Source organism: Nilaparvata lugens, chromosome 11, assembly GCF_014356525.2.
Source record: "Nilaparvata lugens isolate BPH chromosome 11, ASM1435652v1, whole genome shotgun sequence".
In the NCBI taxonomy this organism is placed as follows: domain Eukaryota; kingdom Metazoa; phylum Arthropoda; class Insecta; order Hemiptera; family Delphacidae; genus Nilaparvata; species Nilaparvata lugens.
In genome coordinates, this window is record NC_052514.1 from 27300482 (window position 1) to 27324002 (window position 23521).

A 23521-nucleotide genomic window follows, 5' to 3' on the forward strand; every position below is an offset into this window, starting at 1 on the left:
TAATACCAGTGTTTCCCAAAAATTGTTATTAGCTGTAGAATAAACATATTTCAATTTTTTATTCAATAAAAATCAACTTATTTTTATATATTTTTTGTCTATTTGTGTGAAATTTTATTGAGGAAGCTGAAATTGAATCACAATTTTTTTTGTCTCTATTTTTACAGGATAATATCGAGTATGACAACCTTTTTCAATCAATGAATTGTCATAGTATTTTAATTACTATATTACACAAGATGTAAAAAGTTCTATACCGTACTTATTGGGAGCTGGTTGAGGCTTTACAGTATCAAGTATAGAGGTTCAATTCTCTATCTACTGCTACGCTGTGTGAATAAATTAAGAGTTGGTGTGTGTCTGTGTAAGAAAGAGAGAGAGATTGATTGATTGATTTTATTGATAGTGTTCTAGGTCTCGACAGACACAAAACAGCATTAATAAATATATATCTAGATAATTTAACAAAATAAACGATAGTATCATGAACAAAATAATATTAATGCAATTAAGAAAAAGAAAAATTAGTAGTTCATTGGAAAATGACAGATTGATTGTTATAATTATAAGATAGCAGAAAGCTATATCCAGGAAAAGAGAATAGAGAAAAATAAGGGGACAGGATGAAGAAGAAAAGTAAAACATATAATATAATTATATATTAAAAAAAACTACAAATAAAGCACAATTACTTCTAAGTAGCGTTGAAAGATCTGATAATGAAACTGCACTTCAGCGGACCTCAAAAAGCCTACTGAATTCAAATCCGTCAGGGAGAGAGAGAGAGAGAGAGAGAGAGTGTGAGAGAGAGAGAGAGAGAGTGTGTGTGCGTGTGTAGAGAGACAGATAACATAACAATGAGTAGGAAATAGAAATGAAAATGGTCAGAGTTGAATTCATATTCAACTTTTATGATATTCATAGTTGATTTTCTGATTTCATATTTGGATTTATCTTTTCAAAGTTTAAATAAAAAAAATGTTTTAAAAATGTTCATGTTTAGACCTAAAATTAAACCATTATTCAAACCTTTCCATTTGTGAGCAAAAAATTATCTTATCAACCTAGTACGTTTTTACTATGATAATAGAAAGCAGATATTAAAAACAGCCATAACTCCTTTGTTCAAGGGTATTTTCAAAAATGAGACGAACATAGAAGAATTTGGGGTCGCTGAATTCAAATCTGAAATCGAAATTCCTCTATCTCCATTATTGGACGATTTAGATTTTGGTGGAGAGGATAGCGTTGAAAAGAAGGGCAGGCCGGGCTCGCGTTGCTTACTACTCGTGTGTAGTGATTTTGCTCCAAGTCGTTCAAGGACACAGGCCAAATCCGTAGGTGTGTAAGGCCATTAAGAGATGGATCATTTCAGAGTTCCAACTACAGCTTAATGTACTTAATTTTTGTAATAGTTATCAGATATTAATAATTAATAATAAGGCTTTAACTCAAGATTGCAGTCTTGAATTACTTAATTATTAAGAAATATATTTACAATGAAATGTATATTTATATTGAAATGTATTCAATGAATAAGTTATATACTTTTCATAATAGATGATTGATCAGTGAACTTCAACACGACTTTAACATTGTAATGTTATGGAATAAGAATTAAGTCTAGAAAAACACAGCCATAGTTATGTCCTTCGTAAATATTGATTTGTAAGTCGAATAAAGTGTTGGGTCTGTTCAGAAAATATTTAGGAGTTGCATGATACAGAACGAGATAACAGTAAAACGTGCACACACTGGACTGGACAATCTTAGTACGGCGTGTAAGTAAAAGTTTTTCTTGTCTAGTTTATAGGCATCTTCAGTCTGATCAACTGATCTTGTGTACTAGAGATTTTCTTTATTGAGTTTAATGGGCGCTGATTTGTGATTTCTTTGTTTGTAAAAAATTATATGCATTAATTTCTCTAGGTAGCTGATTGTGAGAGTGATGTTTCGTGAACAAGGAGTGGAAGTGCCCACATTCTCGGAAGGCACCACTATAATGATATATTATTCGTTATACTTCAATCGTTCAATACTTCATTGAATCTTGTAATAGAACCACCAATAAAATTTACTCATACTCTGTAATCTATTTGATATGCACTCCTTATAACCAGAAGAATAGGCTTTCACTATATTATAAGAGTACTACATGCACTGGAGCATAGAATGAGAACTTATAAAATCAGACTATGATTTATAGAGCATTACGGAGGAACTAAAGCATAAAATACCATATTTAATACATCATTTACATATCTCAAATACTCCACAATATTGAGAGTCAACCCAATCCTTTAAAATATAACAGGAATTTGCTAATGAATTTTAAGTACATAAATATTGGAAAATTGTTTTAATATGACATAAGATCATGGCATACATTATCAATACTATGGAACTAGAATGATAGACGAATATTTGCAATCACAATATATCTAGATAGTCTAAAATAATCAGATATAGTAATAATTAACGCCATAACTACATTAGAATATTAGTTGCTGTAGAAGAAATAATAAATTGGGTTGTATATCGTAAAAGTAATAATATTTTCTCTAGAATTATTTACAATAATATACAACTAGTTTGCTCATAAACTAAAATAAATAGAATTACAACCGAATGTTATACAGCAGCTTTTCAGGGCATGTTACAGTTTTTATTTAGATTAGTTTAAGTGGTTGATGATTTGATGACTTTAGCCCCACTGATCCTCCACGCGACCAAACTTATAAACTAGAGATCCGGCAAAAATGAAGAGATTCTGGAGGAAAAGAGCAGCTCCAGCCCAATATGACTCTGTAACAAAAATAATAGATTAGGTAAGCTAGAAATCTAAATGAGAAATAAAGGAATATTGAGTATAGAACATAAGGAAAAAATAAAAATTATGCAACTTACATTAACACATTAAAGACTTATAATCAGATAAGTAAGTGGGAGCATGAAGGACCGGGGATATCGTAATAATGTACCAGAATTACATATTTTAACATGATGTTAATTAGTCTGGAAGATTAAAAAATCCACTATTATTTGTCACACTGGTAATTGGTGATTAGTAGTCGTGAAGAACCTTAATATAATGAAGCCCCTTAATACAAGGACCTTGTATACATGATCTAGAATAGGTTCCTAGAACAGTTGCAGGATCAACTTTTTTATCTTGGAAAAATAGATGATAGCTCTTCTGTCTACCATTAATTGATAGGGAAAATTCATGAATATAGAACAAGAAGAAGTGCAAATATTGATCTACCCAGATGTAGACTTTTCAAAGTGAAGGAATATTTCCCTGCATTAGCAATGATGGAACGATGTTCAATAAATTGCCCTCTTCTTTTCAGACTGGAGTGTAAGGAATGAAATGACACGGTGGCTTATTGAAAGGGTTATTACAGTAGAGTGAGTTTCCAAACGACAACTTGAGTCACCTATTATCAACGCCACCGACTCTTGCCAATCAAGTGACATAAATATCTTTCTATGATCGACAATTAATTAGTCTATTTAGTGGTTTTAAATAATAATATTTATGATATTTAGGCCCGGTTGCATAAGAACCGGTTAAATTTTAACCGTGATTAATTCCACAAGAACCAATCAGAGAATGCCTTTTTGATAATACGGCTTCTCTGGTGGTTCTTGTGGAATTAATCACGGTTAAAATTTAACCGGCACATAGTCTTTATGAGATAATAACGCGATTTATCCAGGAAATTCTCGGCATTGGTCGAAAAATTGGGAATTAAGAGTAAATCAAGCACACATGAGGTGCTCGACACCAAAGGAAATACTGGAATGCCATTATGATAATTATTTATAGATTCAATATTTTGCAACCTTGATTCTATTCAAGATTATTTCTTACACCATAACTCATCTTCACATTCCATAGTTCTCATTTTTATGCAAGAAAACAAAATAAGCCTACTTCAATTACTTATTTGGTTACGTTTTTTTAATTAAAATCAATGCTGTTTTTGCGAGGTGTGTAGATGACATTACTGGTAGAAGCCAATCATATAAATCCATAGCAAGGCGCAGGACTAGAATTTATGAGAATTAGTTCTAATTGAATTGACTTAATTGAATAGATTTAATAGAGTTGACTTCAATTAAGCATTATAAGCTATTTTCTTATTATAAAATGCAGTATAATCGTCTATTTTAGTACTTCAGTTTCAGTTCAACAGTATAACAGATCATTCTCAGTATAACATGGTTGACTTCCATAGAGCTATATTTCTTGCAATGAGACTATCATAAAGTTCATTGACAATTATGACTTTCTACAAAATTAATTGAGTTACAGTGAGATGTAGTGATATTCATCCATAATTAAAACACAAAGATATAGTCAGCAATCTCTATTATTTTTAGTGATTATCAAAAATATTTGTGATAGTTGACTACAATCTTTCTATTTTCATCAAATGAATAAACTTTGAAACTTTCGACAAGACAAATTCGACTTCAAAGTCTTCTAGATGTTTTATTGAATAATATACCAACTCTTTGAGTTTACCTTACTTATAGAGATGAGATTAAATAAATTAGAGCATTGTAGATGTAAACAGATATGGAATGCTCGACTAACTCTAGTTAGCTAGTATAAATATAGGCTAGTGAATTTGAATAACACTAGATATAAGATTAAAGTTCAAGGAATGCTGTCTAATGATTTCACAGCTAACACAGGGTTTCGACTTTAGACAATATGATCTCTCAGCCATGCTGTTCAATTTAAGCATTGAAATGCTAATAAGAGGGATCATCATCAACCCAAGGGGAACAATAATTAACAGGATGATACAGTGCATGGCCAACGCTGACGATGTAGTCTTGATTGCACGAAACAGACAGTCTTCGAAGACTGCATTTTCTCAACTTCACGAAGGATCTATGCAAATAGGGCTTACAATAAATAACAACAAAACAAAATACCTGACCAGCTGCAGAACCCGACGAGTAGGTGACAGACAACTGAAAATAAAGAACTTTGTTTTTGAAAGGGTATCGGAGTTTAAAAACCTTGGCTCTGTAATCACCCAAGATAACAATGTTGAGGTCGACATAAAAGCGAAGATAGCTGCGGGAAATAAGTGCTATTTTGCCTTGAGCCAAATCTCAGATCTAGAGCGTTATCGAAGAATTTGGAAATCGAGATCTATGAAACAATAATTAAGCCAATAGTGTTGTATGAAGCAGAGGCCTGGGTTCTTACAAAGGAAGGTAAAGATCTCCTTTAGAAAACATGGCTATGCTGATGACTTGGTATTATCAACACAGTGTAAATCATTTGAAGAGTCAGAGAAAATTCTTACAGATGACTTGAGAGAGATGGGTAGGTACTTTCGAAGATGGCGTCTCCAACCAAATGCCAGCAAAACAGAAGTTGCATGCTTCCACCTGAACAATAGAGAAGCTAACAGAGAGCTAAGAAATCAATTCGAGAATAGAAGCCTCAAACACAATAAGGCTCCAAAATATTTGGGCGTGATACTTGATAGGACACTTTCATTCAAAGAGCACCTAACAAAGACAGCAGAAAAACTAAAAACCCGAAACAATATTATGCAAAAACTTTGCGGAACATCATGGGGAGCTTCAGCATCTACATTGCGCTCTACAGCCCTAAGCCTTGTCTTTTCAACTGCTGAGTACTGTGCTCCAGTCTGGATGAATAGCTCTCATGTTCATAGGGTTGATGTTCAGCTAAATAACTCAATGAGAATGATAGGTGGTGTTCTGAAATCTACCCCTGTGGAATGGCTCCCGGTGTTGAGTCACATCCCACCCCCAAATCTTCGACGCATGAATGCCCTCACTAGAGAGTACAAGAAGATACAGGAAAATCGAAGCCTGCCAATACATGAGGATATACAAGATGCCAATCAGAGCCGTCTGCAATCTCGTAAGCCACCGGTTAGGACGGCAATTACAGCCTTAGATTCAGGTTTCCGTTTAACTGAGGCCTGGCAACAAGCGTGGTCAGCAAAGCAGAACATTGACATCCCATTTGTGGCCAAAAGGCCACCAGGCTTCGATTTGCCTCGTAAAACATGGTCGGCATTGAATAGGGTACGAACTCATCATGGTAGATGTGCCTATCTGATGCATAAGTGGGGGAAGGCTGACTCCCCTTTCTGTGAGTGTGGAGCAGTCCAGACTGTGAGACACATAGTGGAGGAGTGTCCCAGATCAGCATACACGGGTGCACATGAAGATTTCCTGGTGGCTAAACCAGCATCAATAGCCTACTTAAATACCCTGGAAGCATGCCTCTAATTTCCAGGTCAAAAGTGACTAAGATATTTTCATTCGTTTTATATATGAATTTTCTATTGTTTTCTTTTTTTTCGAATTTTGTGATCATAAATGTGTTGTGTATACTGCCATACGCTAAATAAATAAATAATAAAGATCTCCTGAATATTTCAGACCGAAAAATCTTGAGGATTTATGGACCAGTTTTCATTAATGGAGATTGGAATATAAGGACAAACAAGGAGTTACCTGACTTATACAGGAAAGCATAGATTGTAGATGTAATAAAATTCAAAAGAATGAGCTGGTTAGGGTACGTTGAAAGAATTACTGGAGCAGTGAAGAAGATCTACAGAGAGAACCCAGGGGGAAGGAGGCTGCGAGAACGTCCTCGCAAGCGCTGGCTGGAGAATGTGGAACAGGAATTGAGAAAGGCGGGTATCAGGGGGTGGAGAAAAAAACTGCTGACAGGGAAGAATGGAGAGGCATTTTGAAAGAGGTCAAGGCCCTGAATGAGCTGTAGCACCAAGGAGTAGTAAAATAATTTTAATAGGATACTTACTTTCAAGAAAATCGGCAAAGAAAACCCAGCAAGATGCGAATACTGAAGCAAAGCCAAGCACAAATCCGAAAAACAACCAGGCTCTAGTTCCTCTTGGACCACAGCAGCCCCCTGAGAATAGTGCATCTCCTCTTATCTGCGCATTTGAAACGGCATTTATCCTGCAAAATTGAGAAAACAAATTAATATAAGAAATCGCACAGATAAAAAATGCTCAGTTCATATTATTAACGGAGAGAAAAATCAAACATATGCATGCAGACATGAGCTGACACATACACACAGACATACGTCTATGTGCATTGTAATATTCGAACACCTGGTGAGGAATTTTTTCTCCGTCTGCCTGCTGATGTGTGTGTTCATCTTTACTGAAACAAGTTTCAAAATCAATCATAATTCTAATGGAGGGTAATTATGTGAAGTGAATTATGATATATGATTTTTATTTTAAGGAGATGAATATTCGTTTGTTTTGTAGCTGAATGATTTTACATAGAGTGTTAATCTTTATCATGCATTATTTTATTGATTCATTTATACAATAAGTACATTATCAAAATGATAGGGAGAGGAAAAATAAGGTAACCTTGTGCTATTACTCTCCCAAATTTAGATAACACATGCAAGTTAGGAAAACAGAATATTTTATCTTCAAATGACTTATTTTCAGTGTTTAACTCTGGATCATTATTACATACTGCACTTTTCACTTCATGAAAAATAATATTATGGTTGACTTTATGTGCTGAAATAAGTTTGATTAAAGAGTAAGTATGATTAAGCTTATATTTTAAGTAAATATATAAGTAAGTATATATTCAACCAATTTTCGAATTTTTCATTTGCGTTTCATTACGATTTTTAAAAACAATTTTTGAGACACTTTTTTAATATTTCAGTCATTGTTATCAGAATTATACATATAATTTTACATCAATATATAATACTATCATTGATAAGATTTTCTATGAGAAAAATATGGAAGGATTCAACGATTCACCACTGTCGTCTAGCCAACTTATCAGAAACAGGTTTAGAGACCGATATAAAATGCTTGACTAACTCTAGTTGGCATAAATATAGTTTACTTACATAAAAAGAGATATTGTTCCAATAATACCACATATATGGTAAGCTCCTTTGATACTTTGCGGGTGAGTAAAACTCGCATCAATGACAAACCACCAACCAGTGAAAAACTGAAAAAGATGGGTAGATGGGTAAGTTTACAAAAAATTGTATCTTGTAGGCCTAATGGTAATATCAAAAGACAGTAAGATATGTATTAACGATTTTTTAGACATAAGCATAGACTAAAACAATCTTAAGTATTAGATAAGTATAAGTTTTCTCTGACGTAAGTTATAGTCAGCAATTAAAGTAAAACATTGCGACACGATTGCACAGAAGTCTGTTAAATTTTACCGGTGATGAAATAACGGTTACATGGCACGAGAACCAATCATAGAAAAGTAAGAACAACTTCAATTAGAATTTATAGTTTGTATAGAATAAATTGAGACTTGACCCGAGGAAATCACAGCGTTGCCACCTCGTGTAAAATTGCGACATCCTCAAATTTCTCATTTAACCATAGAATTGTTTGAAGAATATCAGCGGCGCTGGAATAGTTCTCCTACTGCATAATAGGGCCATCAGAATCATTACTGGCTCTGGCATCATCGATCATTGTCGCCCACTGTTTTGTGCTAAATCGGTCATGACTGTCATCTGCCTCTACATCTTCCATCTACATCTGCTAAGGGCACCCAGGAATGTTTGAGCCTGAGGAGTGACTTTCATGACTACAACACAAGAGGCACAAGAGGCAGAAGCCAACTCAACCTGCCATTCACAAGGCTGAATAGGACACAAAATGGCCATGGTAGCCTAAGAATGAGGCTCTTCAGCATCAGCAAGGGCTCTCACAATACTGAATTTTATCAAATGTATGCCTACCTATTCATTCCTTGTGAAAACTCCTCTTTATTCAATAAAGGAATTTTCCAATATCCTGGAATTTACCATCAAGAAATTTTATATATGAACTTTATGAGATACTGTCTCCTTTATGTGAAATTGTGTTTTTGCACCAAATAATATAATTTGACTAGGCTATATTTTGTTTATTAAATAGTTTTTATAGGCTGTATCGAAATCATCTTTGTTGATATATGTTTTATGTGCTTGTTTTCTGACGAGCCAATTGCTAAAATGTAAGCTGAAAGGTAATAAATATCATTCATTCACTTATCATCCCCAATATTCCAGTAGTACTGAAAAAGTTCCAGGGTTGATCGATTAGAAGGAAATTTAATTTTCAAGATAAAATTGAAAACATCGCAAAAAATGTTTTTCTTTTAAATATCACTTCTCTCAGAATTATGAGATACTTATTGTCATACCAAGTAATTGACCGAGCGAAGTGAGGTCTAAGATTCAAGTCTACGGTTTGGCATTTCTCTTAATGTTTAAATGTTTGAATGTTTATATGTTTCGCATTTACGGCGAAACGTGGTAATAGATTTTCATGAAATTTGACAGGTATGTTCTTCCTTTTTTAATTGCACGTATATTACAAGGTTTTTGGAAATTTTGCATTTCAAGGATAATATAAAAGGAAAAGGAGTCTCCTTCATACGCCAATATTAGAATAAAAATCAAACTATAGAATTATTCATCATAAATCAGCTGACAAGTGATTACACAGATGTGTGGAGAAGCCAATCTATTGCTGTATTTCCATAAGGTCTATAGTTTCAATCAGATACTTGCGGAAGAGAATAATGTAAGAGGTCACTGTTCACAGAACTATTAGTGAGTATTTTCGTCATTGTCCAGACATTACGAGCAGAAAACTTGACATTTTCAAGTGAAATCTGCTGACACGCCAAAGGGCAGCTTCACCTGTTCACCCCTGAAACCCCCAAGTTTTTGGATTTTTTAAAAAACTTTCTACCTTATTCCAAAACCGTCGGTTTCAAGAGAAATAAGACAATGAAATTTCCAATTAATTGAGTGATCGAGCTGGATTCTACGATTTCTGGTTTTGGAGCAACATATTTTCAAAAAGTGAAAAGCCTATTTTACAAGTTGGTTTTTTTCAATTCTGAAAATTCACTATTTCCACTCTATACAACTTGGAGTATTATAGAGTGATGATGGAAAATTACACATCATGTAAAAGTACAATTAATTCTGAACAAGCTTCCTCAGAAATTTTGAAATTTAGTATGGGAGGAGAGGGAGTACTAGCAATTGAATATTTTTTAAAAAACTAAACGTTTACATTAGAATATTAAATATATTATAATATAATTTTATAAGAGCACAGTTATGAAAAGTATAAGTACTGGAATTACTGGGTTTTAAAATAATTTCCCAATTACAACTGACAACTTCTCGATTTCAAATCGTATGTTCTCAAATTGAAATGATACTTTCTCAAATAAAATTCACTATTCTCAATATTACAAGTGATGACTTCTCAAATACAATTGACTATTCTCATTTACATCTGACATTTTCTCAAATACAAATGACTATTCTCAATTACAATTGAAACTTTCTCAAATACAGTTGAAAAAGGTGTAGTTAGATGCACGTAATTCCAGGATTTCCTAGTGAGGAGGCGCTTATAAGGAAACCTTAAGGATAAAAATTTCAAACCCTCAAAACTTTTGACACAATAATCGGTATTCTATTACCAGAGTTTATTCTTCTCAGCTCGTCATGGCGGAAAATTTGTCCGTCCTGTACTTTATATTTTCAAGAACAAAAAATGGCCAATTTATATAATTATAGCTGTAGGCTATAGGATATCTCGGTAGCCCGATATGGCACTTCTTGTGATGACTTAAAACAAGTTTGATGCTCACTGCCAGCCCATATTTCAACGTCTGGGCATCCATACTGTGTATGGACTTTACATATTAGCATCACTCTTGCACGTCAAAAAACACCAGTCTATGTTCTCAAAAAGAGAGAAAGTGCACACCTACAATACTCGGGGGAGGGCCAACTTGGATGTTCCGCGCCGTCGACTGTCTAAGGTTAGGGTTTTTTTCCGGTGCTGGCAATTAAGATGTTCAACTGACTGTCACATTCAGTGAAGGGACCTCAACTACCGCGTTCAAGAACACCTTATCAAGGTGGCTCATTGGGCGCCGCCAACTATATGTAAAATACAGTTTCAATTTTTGACACAATCTATCCGGGGAAGCATGGTCATCGATCACGATATTGGATAAATAGGAAGAAATGATACTTGGTCTTGAATTGTGGAACAGAATCTTTACTTTCGGGCGAAGTAAATAATTTTTGTAAAAATATATTTGTGAACATAGAATTGTTAGATTCAAAAAATTAAAAGCTTGAAAATATTCTCCTCGTTTTTAAAGTCTTTTTAACCGTATTAAAGTATTGAATATGGGAGTGAAAAGAGAAAAAATCCAATACACCTTCCATTTACTTACATTTTGAGTAGCCTACCGTATTAGTTAGCAATTTTTTGAGTACGAAAATTTGAGTAAAAAAAGGAATTTTTTTATTCCTTTCCAGCTCATGAAAGATCTGACAAGTCCAGATGAGGTTTGATGGATGAAGTTGATCAGTTCGACTAGGTATTTTTTCTCAGTTATTTCTTTCAAGTAAGCTTAGCTACATCAGTTGAAATAAATGAGTTTATCTTGAATAAAGATTGAATCAAATAGTTTAGTTTTAAAGATAATGTAAGAACTAATTAATTAAACTTCAAATAGAGTATCAAATACAATACAAGAAAAAAATAATGATCTTCAACCAATATTGTCTTAAGTTAATTACATAATTATAATAAGTTAAGCTGAGCAAATTCGTAACAATAAATTATTTTTCCACAAGCATTCTTAATATTTATCGAGGTAATAAACAATAATGTATTCTTTGTGATGAGATAATAAAATATATATTTTAGATAAAAGTATTTTTTTATTGAGAAGATAGTACAAATCATAACCTCAAAACAAATTACTTACCAGAAGTCCAGCCAACATCGACGCAATAGAATTCCGACGTTCCCCTCCTTCAAACCAGACACACGAATGTAGATTATCAAAGCAAGTAGCCATATTTTACTTTTCAATTTCTACACAAAAATTTAGTTAAAATATTAATTTTCTGTTTTGATTGATCGATGATGAATACAAACTTTTCAGAAACGATGGTGCTGCTCCATCAAGACAGTGACAGGATTTGAAAAATGTGTCATGCCTTTTTGATCAAAAATTACTGTTCCTTGGGGATAATAATTGATTTTCAAAAAAAGCAATTGTAAAGTGAGAGAAGAATTTCTCTACGTTTTGAAAATTATAATCTAATCGAAAATGTCCGTCAATATTAAAATTTCGTTTTTGCTTTTTTCAACTTTTTGCTGAATTGCCATCGCCATCGCCGGATCGCCGCCGCTAGACGAGTGTAGTGTAGCTTCCAAGATGGCCGTCAGCTCTGATGAATGCGTTGCACTGTAAATTTTAATCGATTTTGCAATATTAACTGTTTATGCAATGTTTTCTATAGTTTTTTATTTATATTAATCATTAATAACAATAATAATCATAATTTATTATTGTCATAGTGCGTTATTTCTATGCGGTGCAAGTAGTTTCATACTTTTGAGTCTTTCAAGTATCGGCTTCGTTTCAAGTGTAAAATACTGCATGTTTATGGGCGGCTGAAAATTGGTAAGTTCTTATTGTATGCCTTCAATCTCAATATCTTTCTCTATTACTTCAAATGAAACACCCTGATACTCTATGCAGTTAGCTATGCTATAGCTACAATTTTAGTACTATCCTCGGCTAAGATAGGAAAGCTAGAGTCTGCTCACTCTGATCATCCTAGGCTGATGGTGATACATTCGGTTCAGTACTGTTGATCAGCTTCCAATTTCCAGAAATTTCGGAACTACTTTTTATCTTTGAAAGTTTTGATTAATTAATGATTGCCATTCTGTATAATTTGAATGATTTGAGCTAAATAGACTAGCTTAATTTATTCAATTTAGACCATATACCAAAGTGCCCTCTTTCATTCTATCTAACCCTACAAAGACAACAAATTCAATTCAATTTTCTTTCCATCCATGACCAGTCTTTACACTGGATAGATTTCGTCAAAAGAAATTAAAAACACTAATGTTCATAAAATTTACACAAACTATCGAGATGGCATGTCAAAGAGACAAATAAAACTACTGACCTCCTATTCACTTAAGGAATAGAGTGGAAGTTTGAGGAGTTTATCTCGAAGCACAGTTTTAAATTATTTATCTTCCAATTCACGGAGGCACAATGGGAGCCTGTTGAATATTTTCAGGGTGCGAATTGGAAAACTGTTGTGTGATCTGGCCAATCGCAATTGTGGCAGTTCTATATCATCACGTCTCCTCGTAAAATAATCATGAGCCTGGCCTCTCATTTGAAATTTATGTAGCTGTTCTTTTAGAAGCAATAACGAGGTAAGCAGGTACTGACTGAAGACTGTGAGGATCCGTAGCTCTTTGAACAGTGGCCGGCAGTGTTCCAGGTATGACGAGAATGTGATGATGCGGATCACCTTTTTTTGAAGAAGCAGAATCCTCTCACAACAACCCACATGTCCCCACAGCACAATCCCATACTTAATATGACTGTAGAACAAAGCATGTTACGCAGTCACCAGATAGCTTCTTGGCACAATGCTAATCAAATTGCGCATCAGATAAGTCACCTTGGAGAGCCGGCTACAGACCATGTTGATGTGCTGGTCCCATGACAGTGAGGCGTCTATCATAAAACCAAGCAGCTTAACCTGTGGTTCGCCAAAAGAAGGCGGTCCGCGTCTTAGAGTGCATAACATGTTCTGCGTCTTAGTCTGGTTCATGCACAGTCTATTTGATCCAAACCACGAACTGGCCTCTTCAAGCAGCTTGGCAGACCTGAGGATGGCCAATTGGGGATCCTCATCCTGGGCAACAAAAGTGGTGTCAACAATAATGCTTTACATTATGCTTTTAAAAAAACAAAAAACCTTTAAAAGAACATTGGGTTACGAATATTGCCTAACCCCAACCTAAAGATATCTAATACTAATACAATCTTACTTACTTGATACTTTTGTGGTCTTCTCCAGCAGCCAGGGCTGCGGGAATTGTCAATTCATCTTTCCTAGAAATATATTACTTGGGTCTACATCAATCACATTCAAAAATGAAAAACTTTTTTTGAGCGAAGCCCAAATAAATTAACTATAAGTTACTCTAAAGGTAACATGGGTTACGCGTAACTCCTAAGGATTTTGTCACCCACTTCTGACCGACTTATAGGTTCTAAATCACGGTTGCAGGAAGTTGATAGACAAGTAAGATAATACAAATAATCCAAGATATACAAATTTACTGCAGCCAAGGAAACAACAGAAAGTAAGCTATAATAGTCTTGGGTTACGTATAACTCCTGTTGTCTTTCTAAGGTTAACTGAATCAAACGTCATAACTATGCTTCTCTGTTTTACATATTCATTAGACTGGTAAAAGTAACAACTACTCACCTTAATCTAGATCCTCTTAATTTTCCCGATACTAAGTTATCGCTGCGTCACCGTTAACCAGTTGATTTTGGATAGGCTGTGGATTGTTGATTCAGAGCTTATTTTTTGTCTGTGAACACTTCACGCTCTCTGGTTCTAGATGATCGGATGAACCCATTTACAGATCATCGCCTCTTGCTTAGAATTTTTCTATGTACGGCACCATTCACTCCAGTATTTCGTAAAAGCATTCATTATAAGGCAAGGAACCTGATTGAGATTGACGTTACAGTAATGTAACCTGATGGAACCTGATTGATTTTTATTGTTGAGATTGACGTTACAGTAATGTTTAATCAACAGTACAAAATAGCCTACATATCTGGTTTCTAGGTTTGCTAAAATCAGAAACCTCAAATGCTGCAGATTTCAATGTAAGACAAAGTTCCTAGGTAACCATCCATGTTACAGTTTTACTGAAGATGTCTACTTACACAGGAAACCTATAGCTTTTTTCCCTATCGCTTTAGTAGACCTGGCAAATCGCAAATTTCTTACCCCATATTAAACAGATACACATTGTATCAAGTAAACTACACATGTCACATTCAAACCACTAAATGTGTCGTTCCAAACGTATTTAGAAACGTTTGGCTCTCAATGTGGTTACCCTTGCAACGGGAGTAGCAGTCGCCTAAATCATGAACTATTTGATCAATAGCTTACCAGCACAACCACAGAGCCAGCCGCTCCCCAAGTTACGTTGGAATCGATAATTGCTGGGTTGTGTGAAAGGAAATTAATTTTGTTTGGAATAAGTTTCATGCTAAGTAGATTTAGATCGAGATATGCGACCCACCAAATTTTATTCCTCGTGAGTATTTGTTACGCAGTGATTAGAACGTTTTTGTATGAAGCAATTAGATACCGGTAACTTGTCTGTCCTCAAATTTTACAAGTCAAAAAACTTAGTTTTTTGTCATGTCTCTTTCATGCTGTAAGTTGAAACAGTATAGCTTCAATTCAATTGCAATAGTAATTTGCCTCTGAAAACAGTATGACGTGGTTTGAATTGAGTTGTTGTACTACGGTATATCGAAATCACTGTAGACTAGTGGCAGTACTAAAACAGAACCGATTTTTAATTATTATTGGAGTTACTGCTGTTCATCACGACGACATATTGCTTATTGACTTCTCAATTAGAGGTGAAAGAAAAATTTATATCAACATAATGTTATCTCTCAGAGAATATTTAGCTCTTTCATTTCAAAATGTATGTTTATGACTACTAACTAATGTTTTAAAAATTAGAACGCTACCTATTTTTTACTCACTCACTCATCTATATATTCTATGTATCGGGATGTATTCAGTTTATCATTCTTGATGAAATATATTTTCTATAGACCCCTGGTATCTAATCTAGCCTAGTCTAACCGTGCTATCAATAGCCATGCCCTTTTTTTTAATTTATAGTGCATCATATTCCGTTCAGTTTGGTTCTTATCAATGATGTGTTGTTGTACCTGATTGGTGCAAAAATAATGTTTAAGTATATTTTTGCATGTTAATCAAACTGAATAAAATTTATTTGACATGATAATAGACATTTTCGAAACATAAATAAATACTTTTAAAAAACTAGAATTTACCGAAAATAAAACATATAATTCATAAAATAATCTTACAGGCGTAGCTAACAAAACTAAACGTTTGTGTGCTGCAACGAACATAAATAAAAATACATTGTTATAGGCTTAAATCATTTTGTCGGTAGATCAGGATCAAGAAAAAACAATCTTACAAACTATTTACATAGACATATAGACCTAGATGATTTGATAAAGATTGGTTATAGAGAAGCTAGGAGGAATCTTGTGGAGGAGACCAAACCCACACTGGGCTGTAGAGCTAAAAAAGGAGAAAACATTTTATTATGAAATATTTTCAAATAATCAATTAATCACTCCTATTTTTGTAATGTTGAAGGATGATTTTATTATGTTTCTGAGGGTTATTTGTTTTGTTGTATTTTGAGTTGTACTTTTATTTTTAGTGAGACAATGAACACGTGGAACCAGTGGGGCGCAGCTCCTGGCGCAGCAACAGTAGCGGCGGGCTACCAGAATGCGGCTGCAGCGGCGGCAGGCGCGAATCCTGGTATGGCTGGCGCATCGGCTGGCATGGTGTTCCCGGGTGCGGCTAATCCGGCCGCTACCAACGCAGCCGCAGCCGCCGCACTCACGCCTTATGCGGCCATGGGCGCATACGGCTACTATGGCAACGCTGCTATGCCTCCCGTAAGTCAAAACTTTGCCCGTCATCTAATCTAAATTAATCTAATCAGTAATCTAAATGACGTTCACAATGTGTGTCAAAACCAATTACTCTATTCAAATTCAGATTTTTAAGTAAAGTAAATTCGTATGGCTTTGTTGGTTACTATTTGGTATGGCGAATACGGCTACTATGGCAAAGCTGTTATGCTTCCCGTTAGTCAACGCTATTCAACACTAATTTTATGCTCCATAAGCTGAGTTGCCTTAAATCCATCATTTTTGAATCGCTGTTTATTATCGGAAAACTGCCGAGACTGAAAATAAGAAAAATCACGTCAATTTCTTGATTTTTTTGAAACGTTCGAATGTAACTTTACGAATATATTTTTATAAAAATCATTCACTTCACACAAAAAATAATATTCTGTTCTACAATTCAAGATTAAGTACCATTTTTTATCATAACGGGTTGCCGAGATACACAGTCTTGAATACAGAAATTGGCATTTTTTGTTCGGAAATAAGGGTTTAAGTAACTCTCAAAAACAAAATTCTCATTTTTTTTAAATTTCACTTGTAATACATGATTTTGAACCGCCTTGACGAGCTCAAAAGAATGAGTTGTACTACGAGAAGATCCGATCATTGTGTCAAAAGTAATAAGTGTATGCAATTTTGATCCTTGAGCGACTCCCCACTAAGAAATCCTGAAATTAAGTGCATCTAACTGGTGATTCTGATAGAACATAACCCTTGTTTAAAAAAATTATCAACAATATTGATTTGATCTGTTAGGAAGCCTCGAAAGTTATAATCATGGAAAGTTTGTATATTGGCTGTAGGGCATGGTTTTCTATTTTCGCTAGTACTCCTCCCCCTCACACCATACTAAATTTCAAAATATCTGAGGAATCTTGTTCTGAATTAATTATTGTACTTTAACATATCTCTCTCTCATTTCTCGAAATGAGATATGTTTTCATCATTAATCTATAAAGCTCCAATTTGTATAAGTTGTAAAGAATAGTGAGTTGCTAGAACTTTCAAAAAGAAAATGAAATATACCCCTTTTTTGTAAATTTGTAGCTCCTAAAACAGAAATAGAGTAGAATCCTGCGCAACCACTCAATTTATTGGAATTTTTATTGCTTTTCATTTTGTACAGAATGTTTTTTTTCAAAAACCGAGGTTTTCGAAATGAAATTTTAGATTCGAGTTCAGTGTCGCAGAAATATTATTTCGGGGCTGTTTCGGGTCAAATGACTATTTGACTGGACTAAAATGAGAGAAATGAGTGGTCCACAGCTTTAGATGGGACTCGAATCACCTAACAAAATATTAAAGTATGTCCTATTTGCTTGCTTGTTGGCTATTTATCAATCATTTGACTAATTTACCGTCTCATTGAAATTTTTAATAATAAATATTATTAAAATTCATCATATTTGTTTGCTTGTTGGTTATTTGACTAATTTATTGTCTCACTAATCAAGAAACTAGTAAGGTCTCATTTAAAACACTGTAATTGGTATGTAAATTTTATTGGTTGAATAATACAATTTTATTGGTTGGTTGAATAAAACATCAATTTATTGACATTTTTTACTAATAAATGTTATTAAAATCTATGCCATTTGTTTGCTTGTTGGGTACCTATTTATCGTTTATTCGACTAATCTATTGTCTAATTTATTGTGTGGCAGGGGTACGGAGCACAATGGCCAGGTGCGGCGGCTGCTCCAGGGGCAGGGGCGGGGGGTGTGGGGCCTGTGGCAGGGGGTGCAGCGGCCCAATGGCAGCAGACTCAGTGGGAGCAGTGGCAGCAGCAGTATGCCCAGTGGCAACAGCAGTACGGAGCCAAGATGCCCGGAATGCCACCCACGCAACCACAACCTGTGTCAGTACAATTAAATCATTAAAACATCATTATTACAAACTTTAAAATTATTATTTAAAACAAACAATTTTTAAAAACTATAAATTAATCATTTAAAACAATTAAACAATTTAAAAAATCAACATTAACAATAGGTAACGTTTAAACAATAAATTATTTGAAACATTAAAACTATTATTTATTGGCAGAGATTATTATTTATGGCTTTTATTGGCAGAGATCCTTTTCGATGTTCTGCCTCGCCGTATTACCCAATGTCATTTCCTATTAACACTCAAGTTTATAGGTTATATTGGGCTCTCCATGATTTCTCACTAAAAAATTGCACACCTTCACTTCCTTAGTTTCTATTTTATAAAGTTTAAAATTAAGAAAACTTATTTCTAAACACAAATTCATATTTGAAAAGCAAAGATATATATAAATTTTGATGATAATATTGAAAGATAGAAACATTTGAATGATTATTATCAAATTTCTTGAGATCAGAATTGTTCAATATCCTCTTCTCAGTGTTATGCTTAAGTGGTAGAGTGGACATTAATGTCCAAACTTCGTCAACTCAATAGATACTCTTAATTTTTTTATAAAGGACGGAATAATGTATTTACGCACAGAAGTGAGCCTAGCAAACTGGTGGCGTCTAATGAGCGATCATGGGAAAAGTAGTCCAGTGAGCGATCCATTGTTTATAATAGCAATAATTAGGATAGGCAGACGTTATGAATGGGAGGACTTGGGCGTCATTAATAATAATCTCATCTAAGGACACGCTATACAACTAGATAACCACTTAAAACTTATTTATTTGTAGTAGTGTTACTAATTCACTTGAAGAAATGCAGATGGTTGAAATTGTGAATTTCCATATGTATCGGCTATAATGAAGATGAATTTGAACTGTTTGAAGCTGAAAGCTGTTTAACTGTGATGAGTTCTAAATAGTGTATTTGTCTTTTCGTCTTGTCTCACAATTATATAGTTTTTCAAAGTTTGAAATTTTCTGAATATTAGTAATTGATTTAATTTAATTTAGAAGTATTTTATTAATTTAAAAATGATTTTTGTGTGTTTTGAATTGTAAATTGAGTGTGTAACTGAAGAATGTTGAAGTGACACATAAACTAGATACATTTGGACTGTTGTATAAATTAGAATTGGAAACCGTTTCGGGCGTGAGCCTGTGGTACTTTTCTGTAAGTTGTGTAATTCTGAATGATTGAATAAATTCATTTATTCATATGCAAATAAAATCCAGGTAAAAACAACAGGCATTTGCCCAAAACTGCTTCACACCTTAATTTGGAATACGCAGTCTAAAGGTTATGTTACTTACGTAACTTGAATGATAACTTGATTCGCACACAATTTTGAGTCCTGTTCTCCCAATTCCTCCCATTCATAGCGTCTGCCCATCCTTATTGTTATTCTAATAAGTTAATCGTTCACTGGACTGCTTTCCCCAAAAAATCGCTCATTGGACGTAACCAGCAAACTAAGCCCTCATTATGTTGAACTCTTCATTCGTGAGTTGAGAGCCCAGCCATGACATTGTCGCATGTTCCTGGCATTGCCGCACTCTCAACACTGGATCCATTCCCACTGAACTGCCTAGTGTTTCCCAAAAGTAAAACTGGTATCCTCACAGAGAGTGATAGCTACTCCTACTGGTGGTGGACAAGTTCCTAAATTAAATATTAAATTCCCTCTACGTTCTTGCTATAAATAATAATAATAATAATTATTATTATTTTAATTTATCAATTAAAAAGGTGTGCTGAATAATGTATTATTGTCAAATTAACTCATTCATTACCAGTTTATAATTGTTGTTTAGCATTAAGAAATATTTATTCGAATAAATTTTGAAATCAGTGCATTTTTCTATTCATCGTTGTAATGATTGGTTGGAATTAGTTTTTATTTGAATTCAAATAATACATATACTATGGTTATGTAAAGGAAATTACTGTATTCATTCTCTTTATCCTTATTACTAATGATAGTAATAAAATGACTGAAGAGGAAATAAATACTGCAAATCGATATTGGATTGAATTTGATATCAAATATGATTGAGGTTCCTCTTATGGGACACACCATTGTCAGAGAGGAGCGAGTTGTGTTTGAGTCTTAATTCATTCATAACTTTTATTTTGTTTGAAAAGAATCATCGGTTAATCCCTGCTTTCTTATGAAATATGAAATAAAATAGCTATGTTTGTAAATGTCGGTTCATTGAAAAAGAACGACGTTAGTTATAATGAGAGTGTTTACATATAGGCAGACTAGCATATGAAATAGTACATTTTTTCTGTTTCTACCCAGCAGAACAGAAAATTTTATTGGAATTTTATTAGTTTGCATGAGGTTTAATGGACAGAGGCAAATATATATAAGTAAGTCTTTATCATTTTAAAAACACTTCTGTGTGAGTAGAAGCATTGCAAAGTATGATTTGCATAGTGTAATTGGAAAATGGATCGCAGGCACTTGAATTAAATCAGTAGGCTCACTGATTACTGATTGATCAAATTCGTAACATTGTGTAGGCTATACATACTGTGATAGCAGGTGTTACTTGAATAATTCTCATCTTGATGTTTTTCTTCCAATCCAATCAATTGATTCGATATCATTCAAACATGTTCTGAGTGTTCGATAAATTACTATGCACTTGAAATATGGAAATGGAATGAATTACTGAACATCTTTCGTAAAAAAATATGAAATGTTTATTCACTTACATCTTGTGGAAATAAAATAGAATATGTGGAAAACTAAAATGTGTGGTTATAGAATATTTTGCAAATGGCCTCCATTCACAGCAGCACTGTACTTATTTATTTTTATTTTTAAACACAATAACAGTGATTCCTCGAATGTATGTCTTTATTGCGACCCCCAGATGGGGTGCGGCAAAACAAGCTGTGTATCGCAAATATCACACACGATTGACGAATTTGAAACTGCGGTAACGGCATACATTCAAGGAATAACTGTTATTGAGTAGCATAAGGTATTTGAATACAAAAAGAAACTAGTGCAGTGCTGTATTAACCTTCCGGCATTCGCGCTGTTGTGAAAAGTACAACAGTGTCAGTTTTTTTGCTGCACAAAACCATTGAATGGGGTGGTATCAGTGAAAGATCACCTATGCATTCCAAAACTTTCACCCCATCACTCCTCTGAGTTGCAGTATCAACCGAGCATAGGTTCAGTCTTTAGGTGCCATTTAGTCGCGACAGTGCATAAGTCGCACTGTGCACAAGATAGGGAAAGACTGTATACGGGGACTGTAAACGAACCAATAACACAGAATTGATTGATGGCTTTGCTTGATGTACCTTATTGGGCTATGAAATGTTAATCATCCAAATGTTTATAGGTGTAAAATAATCCAAAAAGATGGAATATAGTAATTAATAAAGTAATTAATAAAGTAATTAATAAAATTTAAGTAATTATACAATTAAAATTAATATGTTTTGACAGTAAACAGAGTACATAGAACTTGAAAAATTGGATGCTGTAAAAAATACAACACGCGACTGCTCGTGTGATTGAGTAGGGCGCGACTACCGGAAGGTTAAATAATGTGAACGGAAGACATTTCCAACATATTATGTTATAACCAAAATCATAACGTTGTTGGTAAAGATACATATCGGTATTACATTTATTTTTCACTAAAGATTTTTGTAATTTAATCAATGTCCATTTCAAATGCATAGCATTTTCCGAATACTCTGTATAAAGCATTTTATCCTAATTTATTCTCAGAAAAAAATTGTTAGTAATAATGATATCCACACCACCAAAGTATTATTCAAACTTTGAAAGTATTTTAACTTCATAATTTCTTCTTGAGAAAACTCTACAAATGTATAAGTATGTGTAATTTTTATAAGTATCGTAATAATAATAAGCCTATCTGCATCTTTATACATCAAGGTAATTCAAATTATGTTGCTGTACGATAAATTAATTTCCATTAATTTGGTTGCAGATCATCAGCTCCCAGCGCAACAGATCAGAATCAAGCTGTATCTGCACCAAGCAGTGACACAACGGTACGACTACGTTATAAATATTCATCAATCTATCCTCTTCATACTAAAATAGGCTTTGCAATTCTGTTATTCTGTCCCAGAAGTTCTTTATTCGTTCTTATAAACATTATGAAATAGTATATCTAAAATATTCTATTGCCGCTTACTAAATACTATATTTCAAAGAATCAGTGTTATAGTTTTAAAATTTTGATTTCCCCCTTAAGTAGGAGTTGAAGATTATCTTGTGAAATGCTTGAATTCAGTGACATTATTCATTATTCATAATCTTGGCAACTGTTAGTTATTTTCTTAGAGAAGAATAATCTAATTCTGTTTTGTACTCTGAACTTATTTGTAGCTTTGATGATTTTTGTAGGAAACTCTGGAGGAGCTGATTGAAGCAGAAAAAGCTTTCGATGTACAGTTCAAAAACTGGGAGAGCCAGTTTGAGAAATGGAAAGAACAGAATATCAACCACCCTGACAAAGTAAGTACGAATTTTTATTATTGATTTCAAAACTATTTTCATTTTTTTTCATCTCATTTTATTTTTGAATTGTTTCAACAATACATACTGTTATTCTAAACATCAATTTTTATAAAAGAAAAATTCACTGAGAATTCACGGGCAATGTAGCAAAGTTCTTACTTGAATTTAAGATTTTGAGTCTATATGCATAATACTGTTTTAACTCGTTCACTTGAATTTATTAGTAGATCTATATTCGTTGTATTTTTTCTAAATAATGACTTAACTGTTCTGCCATCAGATGTGTTGATCAAGTCTGATTTCAAGTAAATATTAATGGTGATCAATGGAGATACGATTTAAACTTACAATGATATTTCTAATAAAAGTAATGTAATTAGTCATGTTGAGATGAATAAAATTATTATTATT

The 23521-nt window shown here is 33.8% G+C and overlaps 3 protein-coding genes across 3 annotated transcripts in view; 2 read left to right on the top strand and 1 right to left on the bottom strand.

Annotated features, from left to right (window-relative positions):
• Positions 1 to 2344: 2344 nt before the first annotated feature.
• Positions 2345 to 12092, bottom strand: LOC111061664 (transmembrane protein 50A). The gene is made up of 4 exons (XM_022349359.2): positions 11857 to 12092; positions 7934 to 8040; positions 6839 to 6999; positions 2345 to 2805 (listed from the first exon to the last, which is right to left on the bottom strand). Exons 1-4 carry the CDS (start codon positions 11947 to 11949, stop codon positions 2705 to 2707), a joined length of 462 nt encoding a protein of 153 aa, XP_022205051.1. The 5' UTR covers positions 11950 to 12092; the 3' UTR covers positions 2345 to 2704.
• Positions 12093 to 12271: 179 nt separating this feature from the next.
• On the top strand, positions 12272 to 23399 carry LOC111062287 (spidroin-2). The gene is made up of 6 exons (XM_039437264.1): positions 12272 to 12561; positions 16446 to 16689; positions 18372 to 18565; positions 22575 to 22731; positions 22997 to 23107; positions 23391 to 23399. Exons 2-6 carry the CDS (start codon positions 16453 to 16455, stop codon positions 23397 to 23399), a joined length of 708 nt encoding a protein of 235 aa, XP_039293198.1. The 5' UTR covers positions 12272 to 12561; positions 16446 to 16452.
• Positions 22971 to 23521, top strand: part of LOC111062937 (YLP motif-containing protein 1-like) — a 58213-nt gene continuing 57662 nt past the window's right edge. Inside the window, exon 1 of the mRNA XM_039437266.1 lies at positions 22971 to 23107. The gene's annotated coding sequence lies outside the window, so the exon portion shown is untranslated. The remainder of the gene's footprint in view (positions 23108 to 23521) is intronic.

What these genes read in the sequence shown, in the direction of transcription:
- LOC111061664 (XM_022349359.2), bottom strand. Translation starts at nt 11,949, where the DNA reads ATGGCTACTTGCTTTGATAATCTACATTCGTGTGTCTGGTTTGAAGGA. An exon ending in GGAACAATATCTCTTTTTAT is followed by an intron (nt 7,000 to 7,933) that starts GTAAGTAAACTA and finishes TCAATTTTGCAG; the next exon opens with GATAAATGCCGTTTCAAATG. An exon ending in CTTTGCCGATTTTCTTGAAA is followed by an intron (nt 2,806 to 6,838) that starts GTAAGTATCCTA and finishes TTTTTGTTACAG; the next exon opens with AGTCATATTGGGCTGGAGCT.
- LOC111062287 (XM_039437264.1), top strand. Translation starts at nt 16,453, where the DNA reads ATGAACACGTGGAACCAGTGGGGCGCAGCTCCTGGCGCAGCAACAGTA. An exon ending in CCCACGCAACCACAACCTGT is followed by an intron (nt 18,566 to 22,574) that starts GTCAGTACAATT and finishes ATTTGGTTGCAG; the next exon opens with ATCATCAGCTCCCAGCGCAA. An exon ending in GTCCCAGAAGTTCTTTATTC is followed by an intron (nt 22,732 to 22,996) that starts GTTCTTATAAAC and finishes TGATTTTTGTAG; the next exon opens with GAAACTCTGGAGGAGCTGAT.